At 40.7% G+C, this 20,375-nt stretch overlaps 1 protein-coding gene across 3 annotated transcripts in view; it reads right to left on the reverse strand.

Annotated features, from left to right (window-relative positions):
• RPGRIP1L (RPGRIP1 like) overlaps positions 1-20,375 on the reverse strand; it is a 361,700-nt gene that overhangs the window by 90,385 nt on the left and 250,940 nt on the right. For 2 of the 3 annotated variants that reach the window (XM_040328734.1, XM_040328735.1), the window contains exons 18-20: positions 19,808-20,007; positions 8,985-9,065; positions 1,446-1,505 (exon numbers count right to left, since the gene is read on the reverse strand). In XM_040328734.1, the coding sequence (XP_040184668.1) occupies positions 1,446-1,505; positions 8,985-9,065; positions 19,808-20,007 (341 nt within the window). The remainder of the gene's footprint in view (positions 1-1,445; positions 1,506-8,984; positions 9,066-19,807; positions 20,008-20,375) is intronic. The other variant, XM_040328736.1, reaches the window with a different exon arrangement.

Consider the following 20,375-nt stretch of genomic DNA (forward strand, 5'->3'; position numbering starts at 1 on the left):
TGAGGCTGTTCACTTCATTGGGTATAGGAGAGGGTTTACATCCACTTTAAGCATACACCCTTGTAAGGATCATGTTTTTACTGCATGGGATGCACAGCTGCTGCTCCCAATCTGACATCCATGTGGGTAAATGCAGGTCTACCCCAAACTTACAGTGTCTTTGTACAGTGATACGCACATGCACCAACACAGATGTCAAATTGAGAGCATCAGCTGTGTCTGTGCAGCCGCTGCACCCTGATCTTACACTGTCTGCATACAGTGACATGCACTGACACAGATGTCAAATTGGGAGCATCAGCTGTGTCTGTGCAGCCACTGCATCCAAGCTAACATTAATGAGATTACTTTCACGAAACACCTGTGAATCCCATGCAGGCCCTCACACAGGTGTACAGTAAGTATGCCCATGTGAATGAGGGCTAAAAAGAAGAAAAAAAACCTTGGTATACTTGTGCTTTACTATTGCAATACAAGGGATATAACTTTTGCAGAGTTCCTTTGTGGCCCCAATAACTGTGATGGCTTATTGTTTACAGACCACACCTAACTGCATTTATATTGAGCATCTCAACTCTTTAAACCTGGATGAAACATACATTGATTAGTTTCCGAATATATAAGAACAAACCAAGGTAAGTATCAAGTATGCAAAGACAATTGTAACCTCTTAAAGCGGAGTTCCATCCTATTTTTCAATTTATTATCATTCTATTTAACACTGCCCCCTTAAATCTAATTGGCATTTTTTTTTTTGTCTTTGAAAAACTCACAGTTTTATTCACGGGAGTTAATTTCCCCGTTGCGGCGGAATGGCCACAATTGCACACGGTCAGCGTTCGGGGCCATGCAACCTCATAGATGTCAAAGTGTGTCCATGCAGCAACTGCATCTCAATAGATATCAATGGGACTGCTTGGACAGGGAAGCACAGAACACCTGTGCATTCCCATGCGGGTAAACTTTGATACGCCTCGTGTGAACAAGGCCTTAACAAGAAAACCAATCTGACATTAGTTCCACTTTAATATCCAAAATTGGCCTTTTCATTCTGTGAAAAGACTTTTGAATCAAATAGGGAAAATCCTAAGAAATAAGCAACTGAAACTTTTTCATTAAATAGTATGGGTACTTAATAATGCCTAAATCGTGTCACTCGTGAATCAGGCATGTCATGAATCAGGCATAATTATCACATTAGATAATGTAACTTAAGATGCCAATGATGGGTATGTGAAAAGAGCTACTGAAGGTTAACTAATCAGAATATTATTAATAAGTTATGATCATTAAGCTATGGCAAATCACACGTGCAATTATCTGTGTTATTATGAGCCATTTTTTGAGAAGCAGATTTAGCAATATGAATTTTACACAAAACAGAATACACAAAAAAAACATAGTACTTTGCACAAAAACCTAGTGTTACAGTAAATAAAACACACCTCAGAGATATTTAACACAGAACTGTTCACGATTTTATCAGCTGTCTGGTTCACTGGATTCTGTAAAAAAATATGAATGATATACATTGAGGGAACTTTATAGAATTGACACAAAATTCATTCTTTGCTGCTAGTTAGGAATAGTAAGTCACATTTAGCTGAAATTATTTAGTATTTTTGATGTTTTTTCACTTCTTATTTAAGAAACTTTCCCAGTTCAAATAAACAAATGTAGAAAATACATGCACATACCTGTAGGTAACAGTAAATTTGTCACCTTAATTCAATCACCATGGTGTCATGTATTGTGTCAGGAAACACTCACTGGACACATGATTTAGGCTACATTCACACCATGGGTCCCTTTTGTGAGCCAATCTCGGGACGCCCGCAAATAAAATCGTTCGACCACCAATGCCCAAAAGAAGTACAAGAACTTATTTTGGGCGCCGGGCATCCCACGATTCTGTTTGTGCGAATTTACTGTGATTCGGTGGGCGACAATTGCCGCAAAAAATTGCGTCGGAATTTGGTTCCATTTAAAGTAACAAGGTTCACAAGGGCATCCAGCAATTTGTGGCCTATCCGAATCATGGTGATTCTGCCCACAAAATGGAACACCATGGTGTGAATGGAGTTCTAGGCTCCATGCACACTATAAGCTCAAAAAGTGCTAAAAAACAACAACATTGTAGCGTTTAGGAGCGTTACCGTTTATTTTGCATTTTACAGTAAATTACAGTGCACCTCCCTTTGCTTTTGGTTAACTTCCAAATGACCACAATAGTTTACTGGACATATTTTCCTGGGCCATTTGAACAAAGAGGATTGTAACGCATAGCAGGAGCATAGCCAAGTCTTTCTCTTCAGCAATTACGCAAAATTAAAAATCGAAACATTTATGTTGTAACTTACAAAGGCAGTTATGGCAAAGACAATTACAAAAAAAAAACTATAGACATCGATATTGGATGCATCCGTTAATGTCCCATCGGGTTTCATTTGGGTATTTCACAGTGATGCATGAAGAGTTGCGGCAAAATGTGGATAAATTCTATAATTTCACCCGTATGTCCATCGCCACATTTGACGATCTTCTGGATCACCTAAAACCAAGGCTGACACGCATGAACACACACTTACGAATGAGTGTCACCGGAAGAAAGACTCCTTGTCACACTTTGGTATGCTGCATTCCCTTCGAAATGTCACCAATTGGTTTAATGATCTGTGTGGTTTCGTGTAGGGATGGTAGCAGGGCAAGGAGGGGTTGTTTGTGAAAAAGAGAGAGTTTTGTGGGATGATGGGGGGGGGGGGTGGAGAATTTGTGAAAAGGTGTAAGAGCATTGGGGAAAGAGGAGGAATTGTGAGAGGATAGAGAGAACAGTGCAGGGAACACATGGGAAAGGGGGTATTTGTGCAGGGATAATATCAGCAAGGTTTGGGTGGTAGGAGTGGAGTGTACATTTTTTTTATACATTGTTCTGATAATATAAATAAAACATTTTTTTTTTCCCAATTTACTTGTTTGGTTAATATTCTATTAATTATCTGTATTTTAGGTTTCTGGAAAAGTTTTGTTTCCCTACACCACGACTTGCTCCTTGGTGTAAGCACAGTGGCAAAGGTGACCAAGGAGACATGTGTTGTGCTGTGGGAGGCGTTATGCCATGTTGTGATGCCAGAGTCAGATGAATGTCGCTCTGGCATCACAGAAAATGTGGCTGCGGACTTCTGGGAAAACATACAGTTTAGCAAGCACGTAAAGGTTAAAATGCCTCCCGTACCGATTCTACATATTAGAAATTACAAAAAGTTTTTTTTTCAATAGTGCTGCTGGGGTTGGCAGATTCCCGACAGTCGACGTTGGAGCCTATGACAGTTATGCAGATGCATGAATCTTCGGTAAGTCTGGTTTCAGTCGTCGACTACATCAGGAAAGTTTGAGGATTGTATCAAAAAAGGCCTTTTCCCAGGTACAACTGAGCCTAGCTTCCACTAATAATACTGGTAGATGAGGCTTTTGGATGTGCTGAAAACTTGATGAGGCCATATGGTGGACTTAGACTTAAAAAGTATTCAATTATTGTCATAGCCGTGCACTTCGAGTAGTGGAATGTGCATTTGGCATATGCACAGCCAAGTGGCGAGTTCTGCTGTTGTGTATGCAACTAGATGTGGAAAATGCAATACAAGTGGTGCTAATGTGTTTTGTTCGCCACAATTTTTAAATTGATAAGGAGAAAGCCTACTACTGCAAACCTGTTCCAAGTTCGAGTGTAGAGTTCATGATTGTTCGTAACCTCTTTGTCCTTGGCAGGACGCACATTTAGTTTAGTTGCATTTCTTTAAGTCATTTCAATATTTGTTACCTTGTGCACTGCTAATTTCTAGGATTGTAATAACGTTTTTTTATAATTTACTTCTGTGTGCTTTCCTGCATATCCACTAAATGATTTGTATTGCTATCCATTTTGTCATGAGGTTTATACAACTTTACTACACAGTGAAGCCTTCTTTGGAAGGGCAAGGGATTTTTATTTGTTGCAGTTAAATACTTGAATGTCTTAATTCGCCTCCAGCCTGTAACTGGACAAAGATAAGAAAAACAGCAGACCAATGATCTCATAGCAATAATTTTGTCCTCTTCTCCAATTGGTACGTCCCTTATTGGCACCCTCTTTGCCAGTCTGAGCTCTGGTATTTTGGGGACAACAAGAGGCTGATACTTAGGCCCCATACACACGGGAGGATTTATCCGCGGATACGGTCCAGCGGACCGTTTCCGCGGATAAATCCTCTCGAGGATTTCAGCAGATTTCTCTTCGATGGAGTGTACTCACCATCGCATTGAAATCCGCGCCGAAATCCTCTGGCGATGACGTGTCGCGCCGTCGCCGCGATTATGACGCGGCGACGTGCGCGACGCTGTCATATAAGGAATTCCACGCATGCGTCGAATCATTACGACGCATGCGGGGGATCCCTTCGGACGGATGGATTCCAGCAGATGGATATGTTCTGCATGTCAGCAAATATCCGATCTGCTGGAATCCATCCCAGGGGAGATATATCCGCGGAAAAAGATCCGCTGGCGTGTACACACCATAGGATCTATCCGCTGAAACCCATTTGCTGGGATTTATCTGCGGATGGATTCTATGGTGTGTACGGGGCCTAAGGCTTCTTTCACACTGAGGTGCTTTGCAGGTGCCTGCAGTGCGCCCTGAAAGAGCAGCTCATTTCTATCCAGTGTGAAAGCCTGAGGGCTTTCACACTGGAGTGTTGCGTTGGCGGGACGCTAAAAAAAGTCCTGCCAGCCGCATCTTTGAGGTGTGGTAGGAGCTGTAAAAATACCACTCCTATAGCACCCCTGCCCATTGAAAACAATGGGGTCCTTTTATTCCCCCTGAGACCACCTGGCACGTTTTGGTGCATTGAGCACGATCGGCCGTCCATGGGGTGTAGCCAATTGGATCCACTATAGAAGAGGTAAGTAAGGGGCTGCATTTTGAGGGCATGGGATGCAAATGCGTAAAATTAATATAATCTGGTGTATTTCTCTGTAGCACATTGTATTATTTATTGATATAGATACACATATTTTTGTTTTTGTGTTTGTTCTCTTTTAGAAGGCTTGTACCTTTAACTGGACAGTTCCCTTTGAAGAAGCCCGATATATGGGCGAAACATGTCGGGAATTTTATTCCATCTTACTGTCCTGTAAAAATGTGATATTTGTACTTGCGCTCTACTTTAATTGGATTCTCTTTTATTTTGGTTTCAAAATAAAAATATTCCTAAATAAATTATTTGATATAATCTTTTCCTGCACCTTAAAAATCCCAATACCATTCTTGCTGGTCCATTTTTTTCTCAGGACTTGGTGCTATAAATAGCAGCTTGGGTATCCACAATCACAAAACCAGTAAAAGTGGAAAGCTGCACTCTGTTAATGATAATTATACAAAACCAGTTGAAAACATAATTTAAAACAACCACCTAGCAATTCAATTGATAGGCCTATATCCTTTTTTGTTGTTGAATAAAGTAATTTACCTAGTATACTGTATAAATCTGACTAGTATATTGTATATTAGGAGACCCTGGTGGGCTGGTCTGTTGATGGTATATACAGTATATATGTCACTTACGTTTTCTACCTACATTTAGTGGAGGGTCTTCGACTTGTTTTGGGTGTGAAGAAATCAAATTTAGTTGTTTTCTCAGATCTCAAATTCTGGAGTAGGTCCTGCAGCTCATAGACTTTGTAGTATTTTTGGGGAGATAAAGCCCCCTTTGTCCAAGTCTTACCTATTAATCAGACCCGAGGCGAGGAGCGACGATTATCGTCATCTCTGTGTTTACATGTGACCATCTGTGATTGGACACAGCCGATCACATGGTTAAAGAGCTGCGGACGCTCTTTACAGAGATCCTGGTAGTGCCATGCCAAGCTGCGTGCCCCGCGGGCATGCAAGAGCAGCCGTTCAGGGATGCTGTCATATGACATCTTCCCAGAACGAGAGCCGCACGGCCTCGCCGTCATTTGACGGTGGGCGGGTGACAACTGTTTAAACGAATACAAAATAATCAAAAAAAATTCGAATGAAATTCGAATTTGAATATTTCTTAAATATTTTTTGAATACAAATAGTTTTCCTATTTCCAAAGAGAATAAAATAGAAAATAAACAAATACATTGGGAAAAAAAATTGAATAGAAAAGAATAGAACAGAAAATAATAGAATAGAGTAAAACAGAACAAAATAGAATGGAAAATCAAAGAACAGAATAGATTATAATAAAATAGAAACAAATAGAAAAAAACATAGAAAGAATATAACCATCTTCTGAAATTCGAATTTCATATGGAATAAATTTGAATTTGAATACATAAGAAAATAATAGAATAGAAAATAATAGAATAGAAATAAAATATATAGAATAGACATAATAGAATAGAAAATAATAGAATTAAACAAAAGAAAAGAATATAACCATTTCCTAAAATTCAAATAGAATCAATTTGAGTTTGAATAGAATAGAAAAGAATAGAAAGATGGTTCTATTCATTCTATTTAGTTTTTTTTTCTATACTATTGTGTTATTTTCTATTCTATTCTACACGTTCCTTCTCTATTCAAATTGTTTCTATTTGAAATTTGGAAAACAATTATATTATTTATATTCTATTTTTTTAATTCTATTCTTTTATATTTTATTCGAATTGCAGAAGATGGCTATAATCTTTCCATTTTATTTATTATATTTTGTTCTTTTATTTTCTATCCTATTTTGTTCTGTTTTCCTCCATTATATTATATTATATTATTTTACTTTCTGCTAAATTCTTTTCTATGCTATGCCTTTATTTTTTTTAATCTATTTTACTCTCTTTGTAAATTGGAAAACATTTTGAATTGGAAAATTATTTGAATTCCAAAAATCAAGAGACACATTGTTAGGAATATACTTTAGTTTACTAAGTGGCTTTATTTTAAGCCTATAGCACCGTACACACGATCAGATTTTCCATCGGACAAAGCTGTGGAATTTTGTTCGAAGGGCGTTGGCCGTGAACTTGTATTGCATACAAACGGCAAATAATTGTTGGCCAACTAACACAAAACAACATGGTTTTTCAGCTCTTTAGCACCACCCTTTGGGCAACTTCTGCTAATGTTGTCCTATGGTTAGCATTGGTTCGGAGCATGCGGGTTTGTACTTTGTGAGTGAGTGAGTGAAAAACTTGTAAAGCGCAACACATGCTAACTGAATCGCCTCTGGGCGCTGTTTCCATTCCATGGGTAAGGAAAACCCCTTGACCTCAGAAGAGATGGGTTTTAATCTTTCTCCTGAAGGCCAAGTGGTCCGACTCTAATCGGATGGTCATTGGTAGCGCATTCCACAGCCGAGGTATCTGGACTGCAAATCTTCGATCTCCTTTGGACTTGTATTTGGCTTTGGGTATTTGGAGTAGGTTTTGATTTGTGGATCGCAGAATGCGATTTGGGTTATGGGCTTTTATTTTTTCGCATTGATATTGGGGGGCATTTCCGTGAATACACTTATGCGTTAGGCAGAGCGCCTTGAAAGCGATTCTGTCTTTTACTGGCAACCAATGAAGGGCTCTCAGCGAAGGTGAGTTTGATTCCCATGTTTTTTTGCCGGTCACTAATCGAGCAGCCGTATTTTAAACGACTTGCAAACGAGTGATTTGGTATTTGGCATTTGGGGAGTCCTAGATAGAGGACATTTGCGTAGTCCAGTCTGGAATTGATGATTGTTCCCACAACGACTGCGATAAAGGGGACGAGTCGGTGTAGTAGGCGCAGCAGATGATGATGATGTTTGTTTTTTCCGACAGACTTGTGTACACACGATCGGATAACCCGACATCACACATTTGAAAATTTTAAAGCATGCTATCCCACATTTGTTGTCAGAAAATCCAACAACAATTGTCCGATGGAGCGTACAAACGCTGTTATTATCCGACAACATCCTGCCATCACACAATTCCCATTGGAAAGTCTGATTGTGTGTACAGGCCTTAAGGAGTTGCTGTCCTGATTTAATGCTATGGTTGTTTACTACCATGCTGAATAAAAGCACAGAACACACCTGTCTGGACTGTTTTTGGGTATCCCTGTCTTGTGCATGACCTACTGTTGGCAATACCAGAGGAGCCTGTCCTCCTTAGGCCCCATACACACGAGAGAATTTATCCGCAGATACGGTCCAGCGACCGTATCCGCGGATAAATCCTCTAGAGGATTTCAGAAGATTTCTATGCGATGGCGTGTACACACCATCGCATTGAAATCCGCGCTGAAATCCTCTGACGATGACGTGTCGCGCCGTCGCCGCTATTATGACGCGGCGACGGGCGCGACGCTGTCATATAAGGAATTCCACGCATGCGTCAAATCATTACGACGCGTGCGGGGAATCCCTTTGGACGGATGGATCCGGTGAGTCTGTACAGACGAGCGGATCCATCCTTTGGGATGGACTTCAGCAGATGGATTTGTTGAGCATGTCAGCAAATATTCATCTGCTGAAAATCCATCCCAGGGGAGATTTATCCGAGGATAAATATCCGCAGGAGTGTACACACCATAGAATCTATCCGCTGAAACCCATTTGATGGGATTTATCTGCGGATAGATTCTATGGTGTGTACGGGGCCTTAATGTTTGATGGAGGATGTATACTGTATAAAATCGGCAGCTTTAAAAGACAGAAACCGTTTACTGAAATAAAAGAGGAGCTTATAGAACAGCTTCTGCTGGCAAGAACAGACTGGTTTAGCAACAACTGCTTTGTTATGCAGCTGTTTATTGATTACAAAGATAGATCCATTTACAGAATGTATAGAATATATATGCACAAGGTTCAATTTTGATACAATTAGGATACAAGAATGTTTTTGAATTGTTGGTGGAAAACATAGTAGCTTCTTGTGAAAACCCAAACAAACACAGGGACAGCATACAAATTCCAAGCATAGAAAGTATTTTAAATAGTACTTACTAAACTTTCTGTATTGGAAACAAAAAAGGAGACTTTTTTGTCTGCTGGGGGTTTTCGCACCCTTGGAATTGGCATAGGCATCTGAAATAAATATGGTACAGAGTTATTACTGTCTCCGTTTTTAAAGTTGATATGCATTAAGGGAGTAACAACTACATCAATGGCAGGAAACATGTGCCATTTGGAAGACTTAAAATAGCATGTTTCACAAAAGAAAAACATTCCTATTCTATCATATATAATATTAAAGCCGAGTGCCACTTTTATTTTCACTTTGGGGATTGTGCCTCCCATCTGTACATACCACCCCAGCACACCCATTGGTCTTTCCTTCTAATATGCCCCCAGCATACACACATCTCACTTTCTACTATCCATAGCAGCAGTGGGAAATCCAGTGCACTAAGCCATCATATACGCCGATCAACCATAACATTATGATCACTCACCATAACCTGTCAAGGCAGAGACTTCACTAGACCTCTGAAGGTATACTGTGGTCACTGGCAACAAGCCACCAGTTGTAGTTCCTTTAAAGCGGAGAACCACCGAAAAGTGGAACTTTCACTTAAACCACTCCTCGACCCCTTACATGCCACATTTGGCATGTCATTTTTTTTAAGGGGGGGGGGGGGGGGGGCTTCAGTAGGAGTGGGACTTCCTGTCCCACTTCCTCCTTCTGCACAGGGACCGCTTAGGCGACTCGTCATATCGTCATTTGGTGGCCCCTCCCTGTAAGCGATCACCTGGGACACCTGACAGGTCCCAGACGATCGCCTGTCCACTCAGGGAGCGCAGCGCCACTAGCGCATGCACAGTGAGTGCCCAGCCACAAAGCCGAAAGCTGTCATGGCCAGGTGCCCACACTATGAATGGAGGCGCCGGCGGATAGGGGGGGAGAGGAGTGAAGCTCCAGGCGGCCGCGTCGCCGGACAGTGGAACAGGTAAGTATCTGTTTATTAAAAGCCAGCAGCTACACTTTTTGTAGCTGCTGACTTTTAATAGACATAAAAAAAGGCTGGAACTCCCCTTTATGTCCTGCAAGTTGTGAGGTGGGGATCCATGGATCAGACTTATTTTTCCAGCACATCCCACAGATGCTTGATTGAATTGAGATCTGGAGAATTTGGAGGCCAAGTCAATATCTCAAACTTGTTGTTGTGTCCCTTAAACCATTCTTGAATTTATCAGACCAGGCCACCTTTTTCCATTGCTCACTTGCCCATTGTGGGTGCATTTGGCTGTGGGCATGGGCTAGCATGGGAACCCTGACCAGTCTGCGGCTCCACAGCCCTATATGCAACAAATTATGATTCTGACACATTTCTAATGGAACCAGCATTAACTTATTCAGCAATCTGAGCTACAGTAGCTCTTCTATTGGATCAGGATACACCTGCCAGCCATCACTCCCCATGTGCATGAATGAGCCTTGGTTGCCTGCAACCCTGTCAATAGTTTTCTTTCCTTGGGCCCTTTTTTGTAGGTCATGACCACTGTAGACCAGGAACTTTCCACAAGAGCTGCAGTTTTAGAGATACTCTGACCCAGTCGTCTATCCATTACAATTTGGCCCTCGTTACAGCTGAGATAATCCTTACGTTTGCCCATTTTTTTCTGTTTTCAATGCATTAACCACTTGCAAACCTCCCACCCACTGCGGATGAGAGACCCGTACAGGCACAGCAACACACCTGTATGTCGCTGGGCTTTTCCAGGTACAGAGGCAACTGTGGCTGTGATTGTACACAGCAGGAGATTGTCAGCAGGTCCTGGCCAAAGATTCATTACCAGGACATGGTAATCTCCAATCACAGCCCAGAGCCCTGTGTTGACAATCAACACTGGGTTCTGTAAAGAGGGAACAATCTCTCTGAAAAGCAGGGAGAAGAAACAGATTTTCAGGAAAAAGCAGCACACGTTACACAAATTGACACTTGTTAGGCAAACACTTAACCCCTTGATTAACACAGTATAACCAAACAACCACCATGCAGACCTCCCTAGTGTGATATATAATGTATAAATGTATAAATATCCCCCTAAGTGTTAAATACCCCGCAAACCAGTGTATGTGATATGTGCAATAATGTTGTCACCCTCTATGGATACTACAGAGATAGACTGCCTGCATGTGCAGCAAAAACCCTAAAAAGCAGCAGTGTGCACAACATTTTTTAATATAACAATGATGGTGAAATCCTCAGTAGGAAGCCCAATCAGAGGGCATAACATATAGGCGGGAGGAGCCAAAGCCTGTGACGTCATACACAAATTACTAGTATCAGCGTGAAGAGCTGATGGTTTTTACATGCCTATGATCCTGATGTTCTTTTGAGTGTTTTTAATCCAGTTTTTCTTCAATAAATGTGGGAGAATAGAGAACACTATGATGTTTCTGTTTTGTTTCATGATAGAACATACTGAGGATCAAGGATGAACAGGTGGCAGATATACCCCAGGATGGGAAGATAAGGAGATCTAGCTGCAGTCTCTATAATGAGTGTGTTAAAGGCATATTTGACTCTGTAGTGGGGTCAGATACTTATGGTGAGCGAGCACTTCACTGGTTGGTGGTGGGTCACCAGAGGCACTGTGAAGAATTGTTGTAGTACACAAGTGGTTTCACAGACTTTTATGAGATTATTGCTATTTTTGTTTTATTTTATTTGTTCACATCAACTATAGGTGTTTGTGATTATAATCGAGTGGAGTCATTAGTAGACTTCACATATTCATTAATATGTGGTACATTTCATTGTTTTATGAAGTTGGATTTTTATTTGTATGTATTTATTCACATATACTTGTTGGGCCACACTTATTTACACATTTGTAGCTTTGCATGGTGGTTGGCTGTGAACACACCAAAACTTAGCCTGGGTTATAAGGCATATTTATGTGTGTGTTTTTCATATTTAGGGTGGTTGCGCTGATTAGTTACACAATTTTAATAACAATAATAATGTGTCACCCTCTGCAGAATATTGAAATCAACCATAACATGCAATGAAAAAATGCAAACCAAACGCATACAATTTTTACTGTATTATGAAGGAAAACCTCCTAAATACATACAGTGGCAAAAATAATTATTTGATCCCCTGCAGATTTTGTAAGTTTACCCACTTATAAAGAAATGAAGGGTCTATAATGGGTATTTCAGCAACAAAGGAGTGGCTCAAGAAGAAGCACATTAAGATCATGGAGTGGCCTAGCTAGTCTCCAGACTTTAATTCTATAGAAAATGTATGGAAGGAGCTGAAACTTAAGAGTTGCCAAGTGACAGCCAAGAGCATTTAAATATCACTTACCTCGTTTTTCCTTTTGACCTCCAAAATACAGTAATCCAGGTTTGAAAATGACATTTCATGTCTCTCCTCTTCTTGCTTTCCACCAGCATCTGAGCCGTTTTGCATGGTGGAAAGCAGAATGTGCTCACCCCCTCCCTATGAATCCAGCCCTGCGTGAAGATGCTCTCTTATCCCTCACAGGCATGGAGGCTAAGCCTAATGAGAACTGTAGTTCCCATTAGGCCGTGATGTTGCAAGAATGAATGCGCACCGCAAACCAGGAAGTCAGTGAGAATAATGATTCAGGAGTGATGGAGGTGAATAAAACAGCTCGATTTCAACAGGTATCAAACTAGTTATAATGCAAAACATTACTTTTTACTTTATCAGCTACTGTCAGACTTTAATTTAAGAGGAAAATATTCTTGTCTTTACAACCCCTTTAAAGTGATTGTAAAGTCTATTTTTTTTTCTATAAAAATAACAAACATGTCATACTTACCTGCTCAGTTACACAGTTACAGTTGATTGGCACAGAGCAGCCCTGATCCTCCTCTTATTGGGTGCCTCTTCTCTGCTCCTGGATCCTCCCTCCTGTTGAGTGCCCCCAAAGCCACTAGCTTACCCAAGCCAAGCTGCTGTGCCCATTCAGACACGGAGCTGTGGCTTGGTCCCACCCCCTCTCTTCCCTGACTAGCTAACTGACTTTGATTGCAGCAGTAGGATCCAATGACACCACAGCCAATCAGGAGGGAGATTCCTGGACAGCCGAGACACTCGTGGACAGAGATGGGGAACGAGTAAGTATTAGGGGTGCTGCTGCATTAAGATAAAAAGCCTTCTGCCTTTACAACCCCTTTAAGGCTTTAGAGAAGATCTGTAAAGAAGAGTGGACCAAAATCCCTCCTGAGATGTGTGCAAACCTGGTAACCAACTACAAGAGACGTCTTACCTCTGTGCTTGCCAACATGGGTTTCTCCACCAAGTACTAAGTCATGTTTTGATTGGGGATCAAACACTTATTTTACTCACTGAACTGCAACTCAATTTATAACATCTGTATCGTGTGTTTATTCTAGATTTTTGGTTAACTATTGGTAACTATTAACACTTTTATTCCTGTGAGCACTCTTAATTTACAGCATTTACCACAGTAATATATATGTACAGTATCTCACAAAACCTCTGCAGCAACGTTAGCAGCACACATACATCTATTTCCCAAAGACTCTGGATATGCATTGTCAAAAAAATATGAATAAAAAAAAAAAAAATATGGATATGAATTGTCAAAAAAAGAATTGTTGCTCTACATAAAGATGGCCTAGACTTTAAGAAGATTGCCAAGACCCTAAAACTGAGCTGCAGCACAGTGGCCAAGACCATACAGCGGTTTAACAGGACAGGTTCCACTCAGAACAGGCCTCGCCATGATCGACCAAAGAAGTTGAGTGCACGTGTCCAGCGTCATATCCAGAGGTTGTCTTTGGGAAATAGACATATGAGTGCTGCCAGCATTGCTTCCGAGTTTAAAGGGGTGGGGGTAAGGCTGTCAGTGCTCAGACCATACGCCACACACTGCAACAAATTGGTCTGTATGGCTGTCATCCCAGAAGAAAGCCTCTTCTGAAGATGATGCACAAGAAAGCCTGCAGTTTGCTGAAGACAAGCAGACTAAGGACATGGATTACTGAAACTATGTCCTGTTGTATGATGAGACCACAATAAACTTATTTGGTTCAGATGGTGTCAAGCGTGTGTGGTGGCAACCAGCTGAGGAGTACAAAGACAAGTGTGTCTTGCCTACAGTCAAGCATGATGGTGGGAGTGTCATGTGTGCTTCCGGCACTGGAGAGCTACAGTTCATTGAGGGAACCATGAATACCAACATGTACTGTGACATACTGAAGCAGAGCATGATCCCCTCCCTTTGGAGACTGAGCCGCAGGGCAGTATTCCAACATAATGACCCCAAACACACCTCCAAGATGACCACTGCCTTGCTAAAGAAGCTAAGGGTAAATGTGATGGACTGACCAAGCATGTCTCTAGACCTAAACCCTACTGAGCATCTGTGGGGCATCCTGAAACATAAAATGGAGGAGTGCAAGGTCTCTAACATCCAACAGCTCCGTGATGTCATCTTGGAGGAGTGGAAGAGGACTTCAGTGGCAACCTGTGAAGCTCTGGTGAACTCCATACCCAAGAGGGTTAAGGCAGTGCTGGGAAATAATGGTGGCCACACAAAATATTGACACTTTGGGCCAATTTGGACATTTTTACTTAGGAGTATAATCACTTCTGTTGCCAGCGGTTTAGACATTAATGGCTGTGTGTTGAGTTATTTTGAGGGGGCAGCAAATTTACACTGTTATACAAGCTGTATACTCACTACTTTACATTGTAGCAAAGTGTAATTTCTTTAGTGTTGTCACATGAAAAGATATAATAAAATATTTACAAAAAATGTGAGGGGTGTACTCACTTTTGTGAGATACTGTATATATATATATATATATATATATATATATATATATATATATATATATATATACACACACACACACACACACACACACACACACCACACATACAGTATATACATAAACACACTGTTGGCTGGCGGTAGGTTGCCTTGATCTGTATGATTGTTTTTGTGATTGAAAGATGTTCAAAATTGCTGGAACGTAGCCATGTGTATATGGCCAGCATAAGACTTCTGTTTTATTTAGGGAATATGTATTTTGGTGAAGAATTTTAACAGCTTCTTGCAATTTACTTTTTATGATTGTATGTTAAGATGAAGATTTGATACATGTACAATCAAATGGGATCAAGTTTATATGTGATATTGTACAGTAGAGCAAACTTGTGCTAAGCTAGATTCTAAAACATAAAAAGCTAAATTAAAAAACAAAACAAACAAACATGTCTTTACTCATCCTGAATGCAATTACCCTCTGGTGGTTGAATTATACCACAAAGAAATATAATAAAATGCAACTGGCTTTTGAGTATAAGTGATGTTCTTCATCAATCTCTTCTATTCTGGGTGCGACTGCAGTTGCCACCTAAAAATGTGTTGGCTTGGAATTACTTTGGAAGTGAGAGTTGTTACAGTCAGCAAAATGTGTGGAACAGATGTGACAAGCTTCTTCAACCAAATACTTCAGTGCCATTTGTAAATACTAACTGTTTCAACACCAAAGCTCTTTGCACTGCAGAATTAAGTTGCTGCTTAAAATGTATGTCAGGGAAAAAAAAAAAAAAAAAAAATATATATATATATATATATATATATAGTCTCTTTGCCATACATTCAGATTTGCCCATAATATTTCCCTTTAAAACCACAAAGTATAAGAAAATACTAATTCTAGCAGAAATGCTCCTAACCTCCTGTCTGGGCTGTCAACACGGCCTCTGCAGCATTGAAATGCCAACCTTGCCTGATGAACTACAGATATAACTCTCCTTATTCCCCATCTCTTGACGTCCAAGAGTCTGCCCACACAAGATATGTAGAAAAAAGAGCTTTTGGGAGATATGTGGTTCTGGGAAGCATGTGTATGTCAATAGGAACAAAGGGCCAGATTCATGTAGAGCGGGCGCAGCGTAATGTAACCGGTTTACGTTACACCGCCGAAATTTTTCCGATTTAGTGCCCGATCCACAGAGCACTTACCTGGAAATTTGCGGCGGTGTATCGTAAACAGGTCCGGCGCAAGGCGGCCCAATTCAAATGGGGCGGGTACCATTTAAATTAGCCGCGCTCCCGCACCGGACGTACTGCGCATGCTCCCGTTGCAAATTTCCCGACGTGCTTTGCGCGAAATTACGACGCGCCGACGTTTAACATGGTGGAGTACTTTTACACCATGTTAAAGGTGCCCTATCTTTGCGACGGAAATCTAACACTTGCGACGCCGTGACGACGGGAAAAATCTTCGTGGATCGCCGTAACTCCTAATTTGCATACCCGACGCTGGTTTACGACGCAAACTCCCCCCAGCGGCGGCCGCGGTACTGCATCCTAAGATTCGACAGTGTAAAACAATTACACCTGTCGGATCTTCTGGCTATCTATGCGCAACTGATTCTATGAATCAGTCGCATAGATAGAAACAGAGATACGACGGCGTATCAGGAGATACGCCGTCGTATCTCTTTTGTGAATCTGGCCCAAACCCTCCAGAAGCTTGCAAGTTTTTTTTTTTTGACTGTTGATTATGACACAAACAGCAATAAAAGCTATTCCTCAGTACAGCAAGCTCAAAGAAAAAAGTTGAACATTAAGGGGGAAGGGAGATTTGGCTATGCTTGGACATGTCCGTTATATGGCCAATGCAGACAGATATTTTAAGGAGCACAAAAAATCATGAAGAAGATGCTTTTTAAATGCAGGTTCTGATGCTGTGTGTTGAAAAGGTGATCCGAGGAGCAATCCTTTGGGCAACAAGGGTTTGTGTGCCTACAGACTTAAATGCAATGAAAATACATGAAAACCACTCTACTACAAAACATTCATGTAAAGGAGAAGTATAGCCAAAGCTTGTTTGGCTGTACTTCTCCTATGGATCTCAGGAGTGCTATTCGTTTTGCACTCCTGTGATCCGTTTTCAGGCTGAAGTCGCTCTCTGCTGCCAATGAGCAAGGAAGGAGATGAGCAGAGAGCTGTGACTGACAGTCAGCTGCTCTCTGCTCAGATAGCTGTCAGAAGCGAGCGATCAGCGGTGTTCGATCGCTCGGTACTCAGTGCAGAGGTGTTGAGGGACCGATGCTGCATTCACCTAGGTAAGTATGAATCTAAAGAAAATTACTCAGAACCCCCCAAATATTATGTATTTTTTTTAGCAGAGACCCTAGGGAATGGTGGTCGTTGCAACTTTTTATGTCACACAGTATTTGCGCAGCAGATTTTCAAACACGTTTTTTTTTTAAACTGTTTCATGAATTAAAAAAAAAAAAAAATTAAGTTAGCCCAATTTTTTTGATGATATTTCGTTATAATGTGTAGATACCCAACATGTCATGCTTTAAAATTGCGCACACTCAAGGAATGGAGCCAAATCTTGGTACTTAAGCCCTTCCGGACTGCCGCACGCCGATATAAGTTGGGTGTTTGAAGAGGGATATCTTTTAGCTAGCTACCATAACCCTGATATCACCTTCAGCCGGCGGTTCGGTTTCCAATAATAGTGGTCTATGCGGCGGATTCACTGCAAGATCACTTTTAATCGGTTGCGGGGCCCCCCGCGTGGGTCTCCCGTGCCCTCTGCCACTTACCGGAGCCGTCGGCAGAGGCAATCGGGTCCTTTTGCTGGCTGGGTATGGAGACAAGTGAGGGGAAGATGCCCCCCACCGTCTCCATACCATACCATAACAGGGTGGAAGCGGCTTCAAAAATAGGTCTTAAAAGGCCATTTTTTTTTTTGCATTTTTTCAAATGACAACATTTATTGCATTTTAGTGTAAATATGAGATCTGAGGTCTTTTTGACCCCATATCTCATATTTAAGAGGACCTGTCATGCTTTTTTATTATTACAAGGGATGTTTACATTCCTTGTAACAGGAATAAAAGTGACACCAGTTTTCTTTTAAAGAACAGTGTAAAAAATAAAAATGTAAAATAAATAACAAAAATATAAATATATTTTTTAAACGCACCCATCCCACTGAGCTTGCGTGCAGAAGTGAACGCATATGTGAGCAGCGCCCACATATGAAAACGGTGTTCAAACCACATATGTGGTTTGAACACCGCGATCGGTAGAGCAAGAGCAATAATTCTAGCCCTAGACCTCAAACTAACTCAAAACAACCTGTAGAGTTTTTTAAATGTCGCCTATGGAGATTTTTTAGGGTAAAAGTTTGTCGCCATTTAACGAGCGGGTGCAATTTTAAAGCGTGACATGTTGGGTATTAATTTACTCGGCGTAACATTATCTTTCACAATATAAAAAAAAAAATTGGGCTAACTTTACTGTATTTTTTTTTAAATCGTAAGACTGCTGCGCAAATATGGTGTGACAAAGTATTGAAAAGACCGCCATTTTATTCTCTAGGGTGTTATAAAAAAATATATATAATGTTTGGGGGTTCGAAGTAATTTTCTAGCAAAAAAAAAAAAAGTTTTTAACTTGTAAACAAATCTCAGAAAGAGGCTTGGTCCTTGAGTGGTTAAAAATCTCCATAGGCGACGCTTTAAAAATGTTTACAGGTTACCTGTTTAGAGTTACAGAGGAGGGCTAGAATTATTGCTCTCGCTCTAACATTCATGGCGATACCTCACATGTGTGGTTTGAACGACGTTTACATATGCAGGTGTGACGTACATATGTGTTTGCTTCTGCGAAAATGTGGGGACAGGGGGTGCTTTCATTTTTTGGGTTTTTTTGTTTTTTATTTTGCTTTTATTTTTATATTTTGACACTTTCCCATTACATGTAATTTTATATTACTTTTATTCCTATTACAAGGAATGTAAACTACCCTTGTAATAGAAATAAGGCATGACAGGTCCTCTTTACAGCGAGATCTAGGGTTTAAAAGTCACAAGATCTTGTCTCAAGCCTGGAAAGCCCTGAGATAAAAAAAAAAAAAATGATCTTGGCTTCCTAGCCGAAGAAACAGAAGTATTTACAGCTGCCGAGGCTGGACGTGATGTTATAACTTTGTGCCTGGCCTCGGAAGGTCATAGATATGATCGGGACCACCTGGTCCTTGGTCAGCTCTATGGTAAACTTCCGTTGCCGGCGGATTCCATCTTATTCCGGTAGAAGCACCGGAGGACAGCAGGGGGTTGGCTGGGGGGCATCCCTCCCATCGCCTGTAAAAACAATCAAGTGTCACTGTAATACTTAGTTTCTTAGCTAATCTGGAAAGGCTGATCATTTTGTTCATGCCTGAATATTGTAGGTAACTTTTGTTAAAATCAGGGAACAAGCTGCAGGAAAATTCTGGATGAGTCTGTTAAGTTAAGAACCAGATAGGTATAAGGAGCCATCATAGGTATGAAAGTTAGGGGGACTAAAATAGACTTCTCTGCCTCAGCTGTCCACCCTTATGCAATGCCAAAGCTAAACTGCCTAGGTGATGTCTATTTGTGCCATACAAGTGCTCCCCAGGCTCTGTGAGGTAGGTGATCTCTGCCCATAGTAATGTCTAAATAATGTCCGGACCTGTCCTGTCCAGGTGACATTGAGGTGTGTTACATCCCATACATTTTGAGTGGGCTGCTTAACTTGACGCAATGCATGAAACTTCACTACTGTGACCCTCTTTAAATGTTGGGGAACACCACTAGTCTAGAACATATACTGTAGTAACGAATTTCTGAGCAATGAAAGAACAAAACAATGTTATGATCTGCTTGGTGTATTCCCAAAAATAATAAAACAGAGCTTTTTCAGCCTCCATGGCAGCCATTGGCTTTGGATGTATGATATTTTGGCTCATTGTTGCAATTAATGGTTAAGCTATTTTGTGAAAGATGTTTTACGGTTTCATTTGGATAAATATTACTTACAACAGGGACCACTCTCTCTGGAACTTGGACATCTTCCTCTTTGGGAAAATTGATAGGTACTGGCGTTTCTTTTTCTAGTTCATCTTTCAGTGGTCCTGTTAAAATGCAGTCTCTTGGGGGCAGATATGTGAACTTCCACTTTAAGGTGACCTTAATAGTTCCTCTTTCATTGCCTTGGGAATCAGTGAGCTGAAATGTTCCTTTAGAGACAAAACAACAAAACACATACAAAAAAAAAAAAAAAAAAAAAAAAACTTAATTTAAAGCATTATTACACCCAAAACCAAAAATGGTATATATTGCAGCTTACCAATCATTATATAGATTAAATTACCCCTCTATTTTCACCTGGTGATCTATTCAGTACTACAACTCTTATATTAGAGTGCCCCCACCCTGGATGAAGGAGTACAGGGACACCTTTGGACAGCAACATTATTAATCTGCGGGGAGAGGAGTGTTAGTGTATCTAAATTTGCTAGTACATCTAACAAACTGAATCAATACCCCAGCTAACACTTTATAAGCAGTTACAGCAAGTTTTTTTTTTTTACCCTTTGGGATAAAG

Source organism: Rana temporaria, chromosome 11, assembly GCF_905171775.1.
Source record: "Rana temporaria chromosome 11, aRanTem1.1, whole genome shotgun sequence".
Classification (NCBI taxonomy): Eukaryota; Metazoa; Chordata; class Amphibia; order Anura; family Ranidae; genus Rana; species Rana temporaria.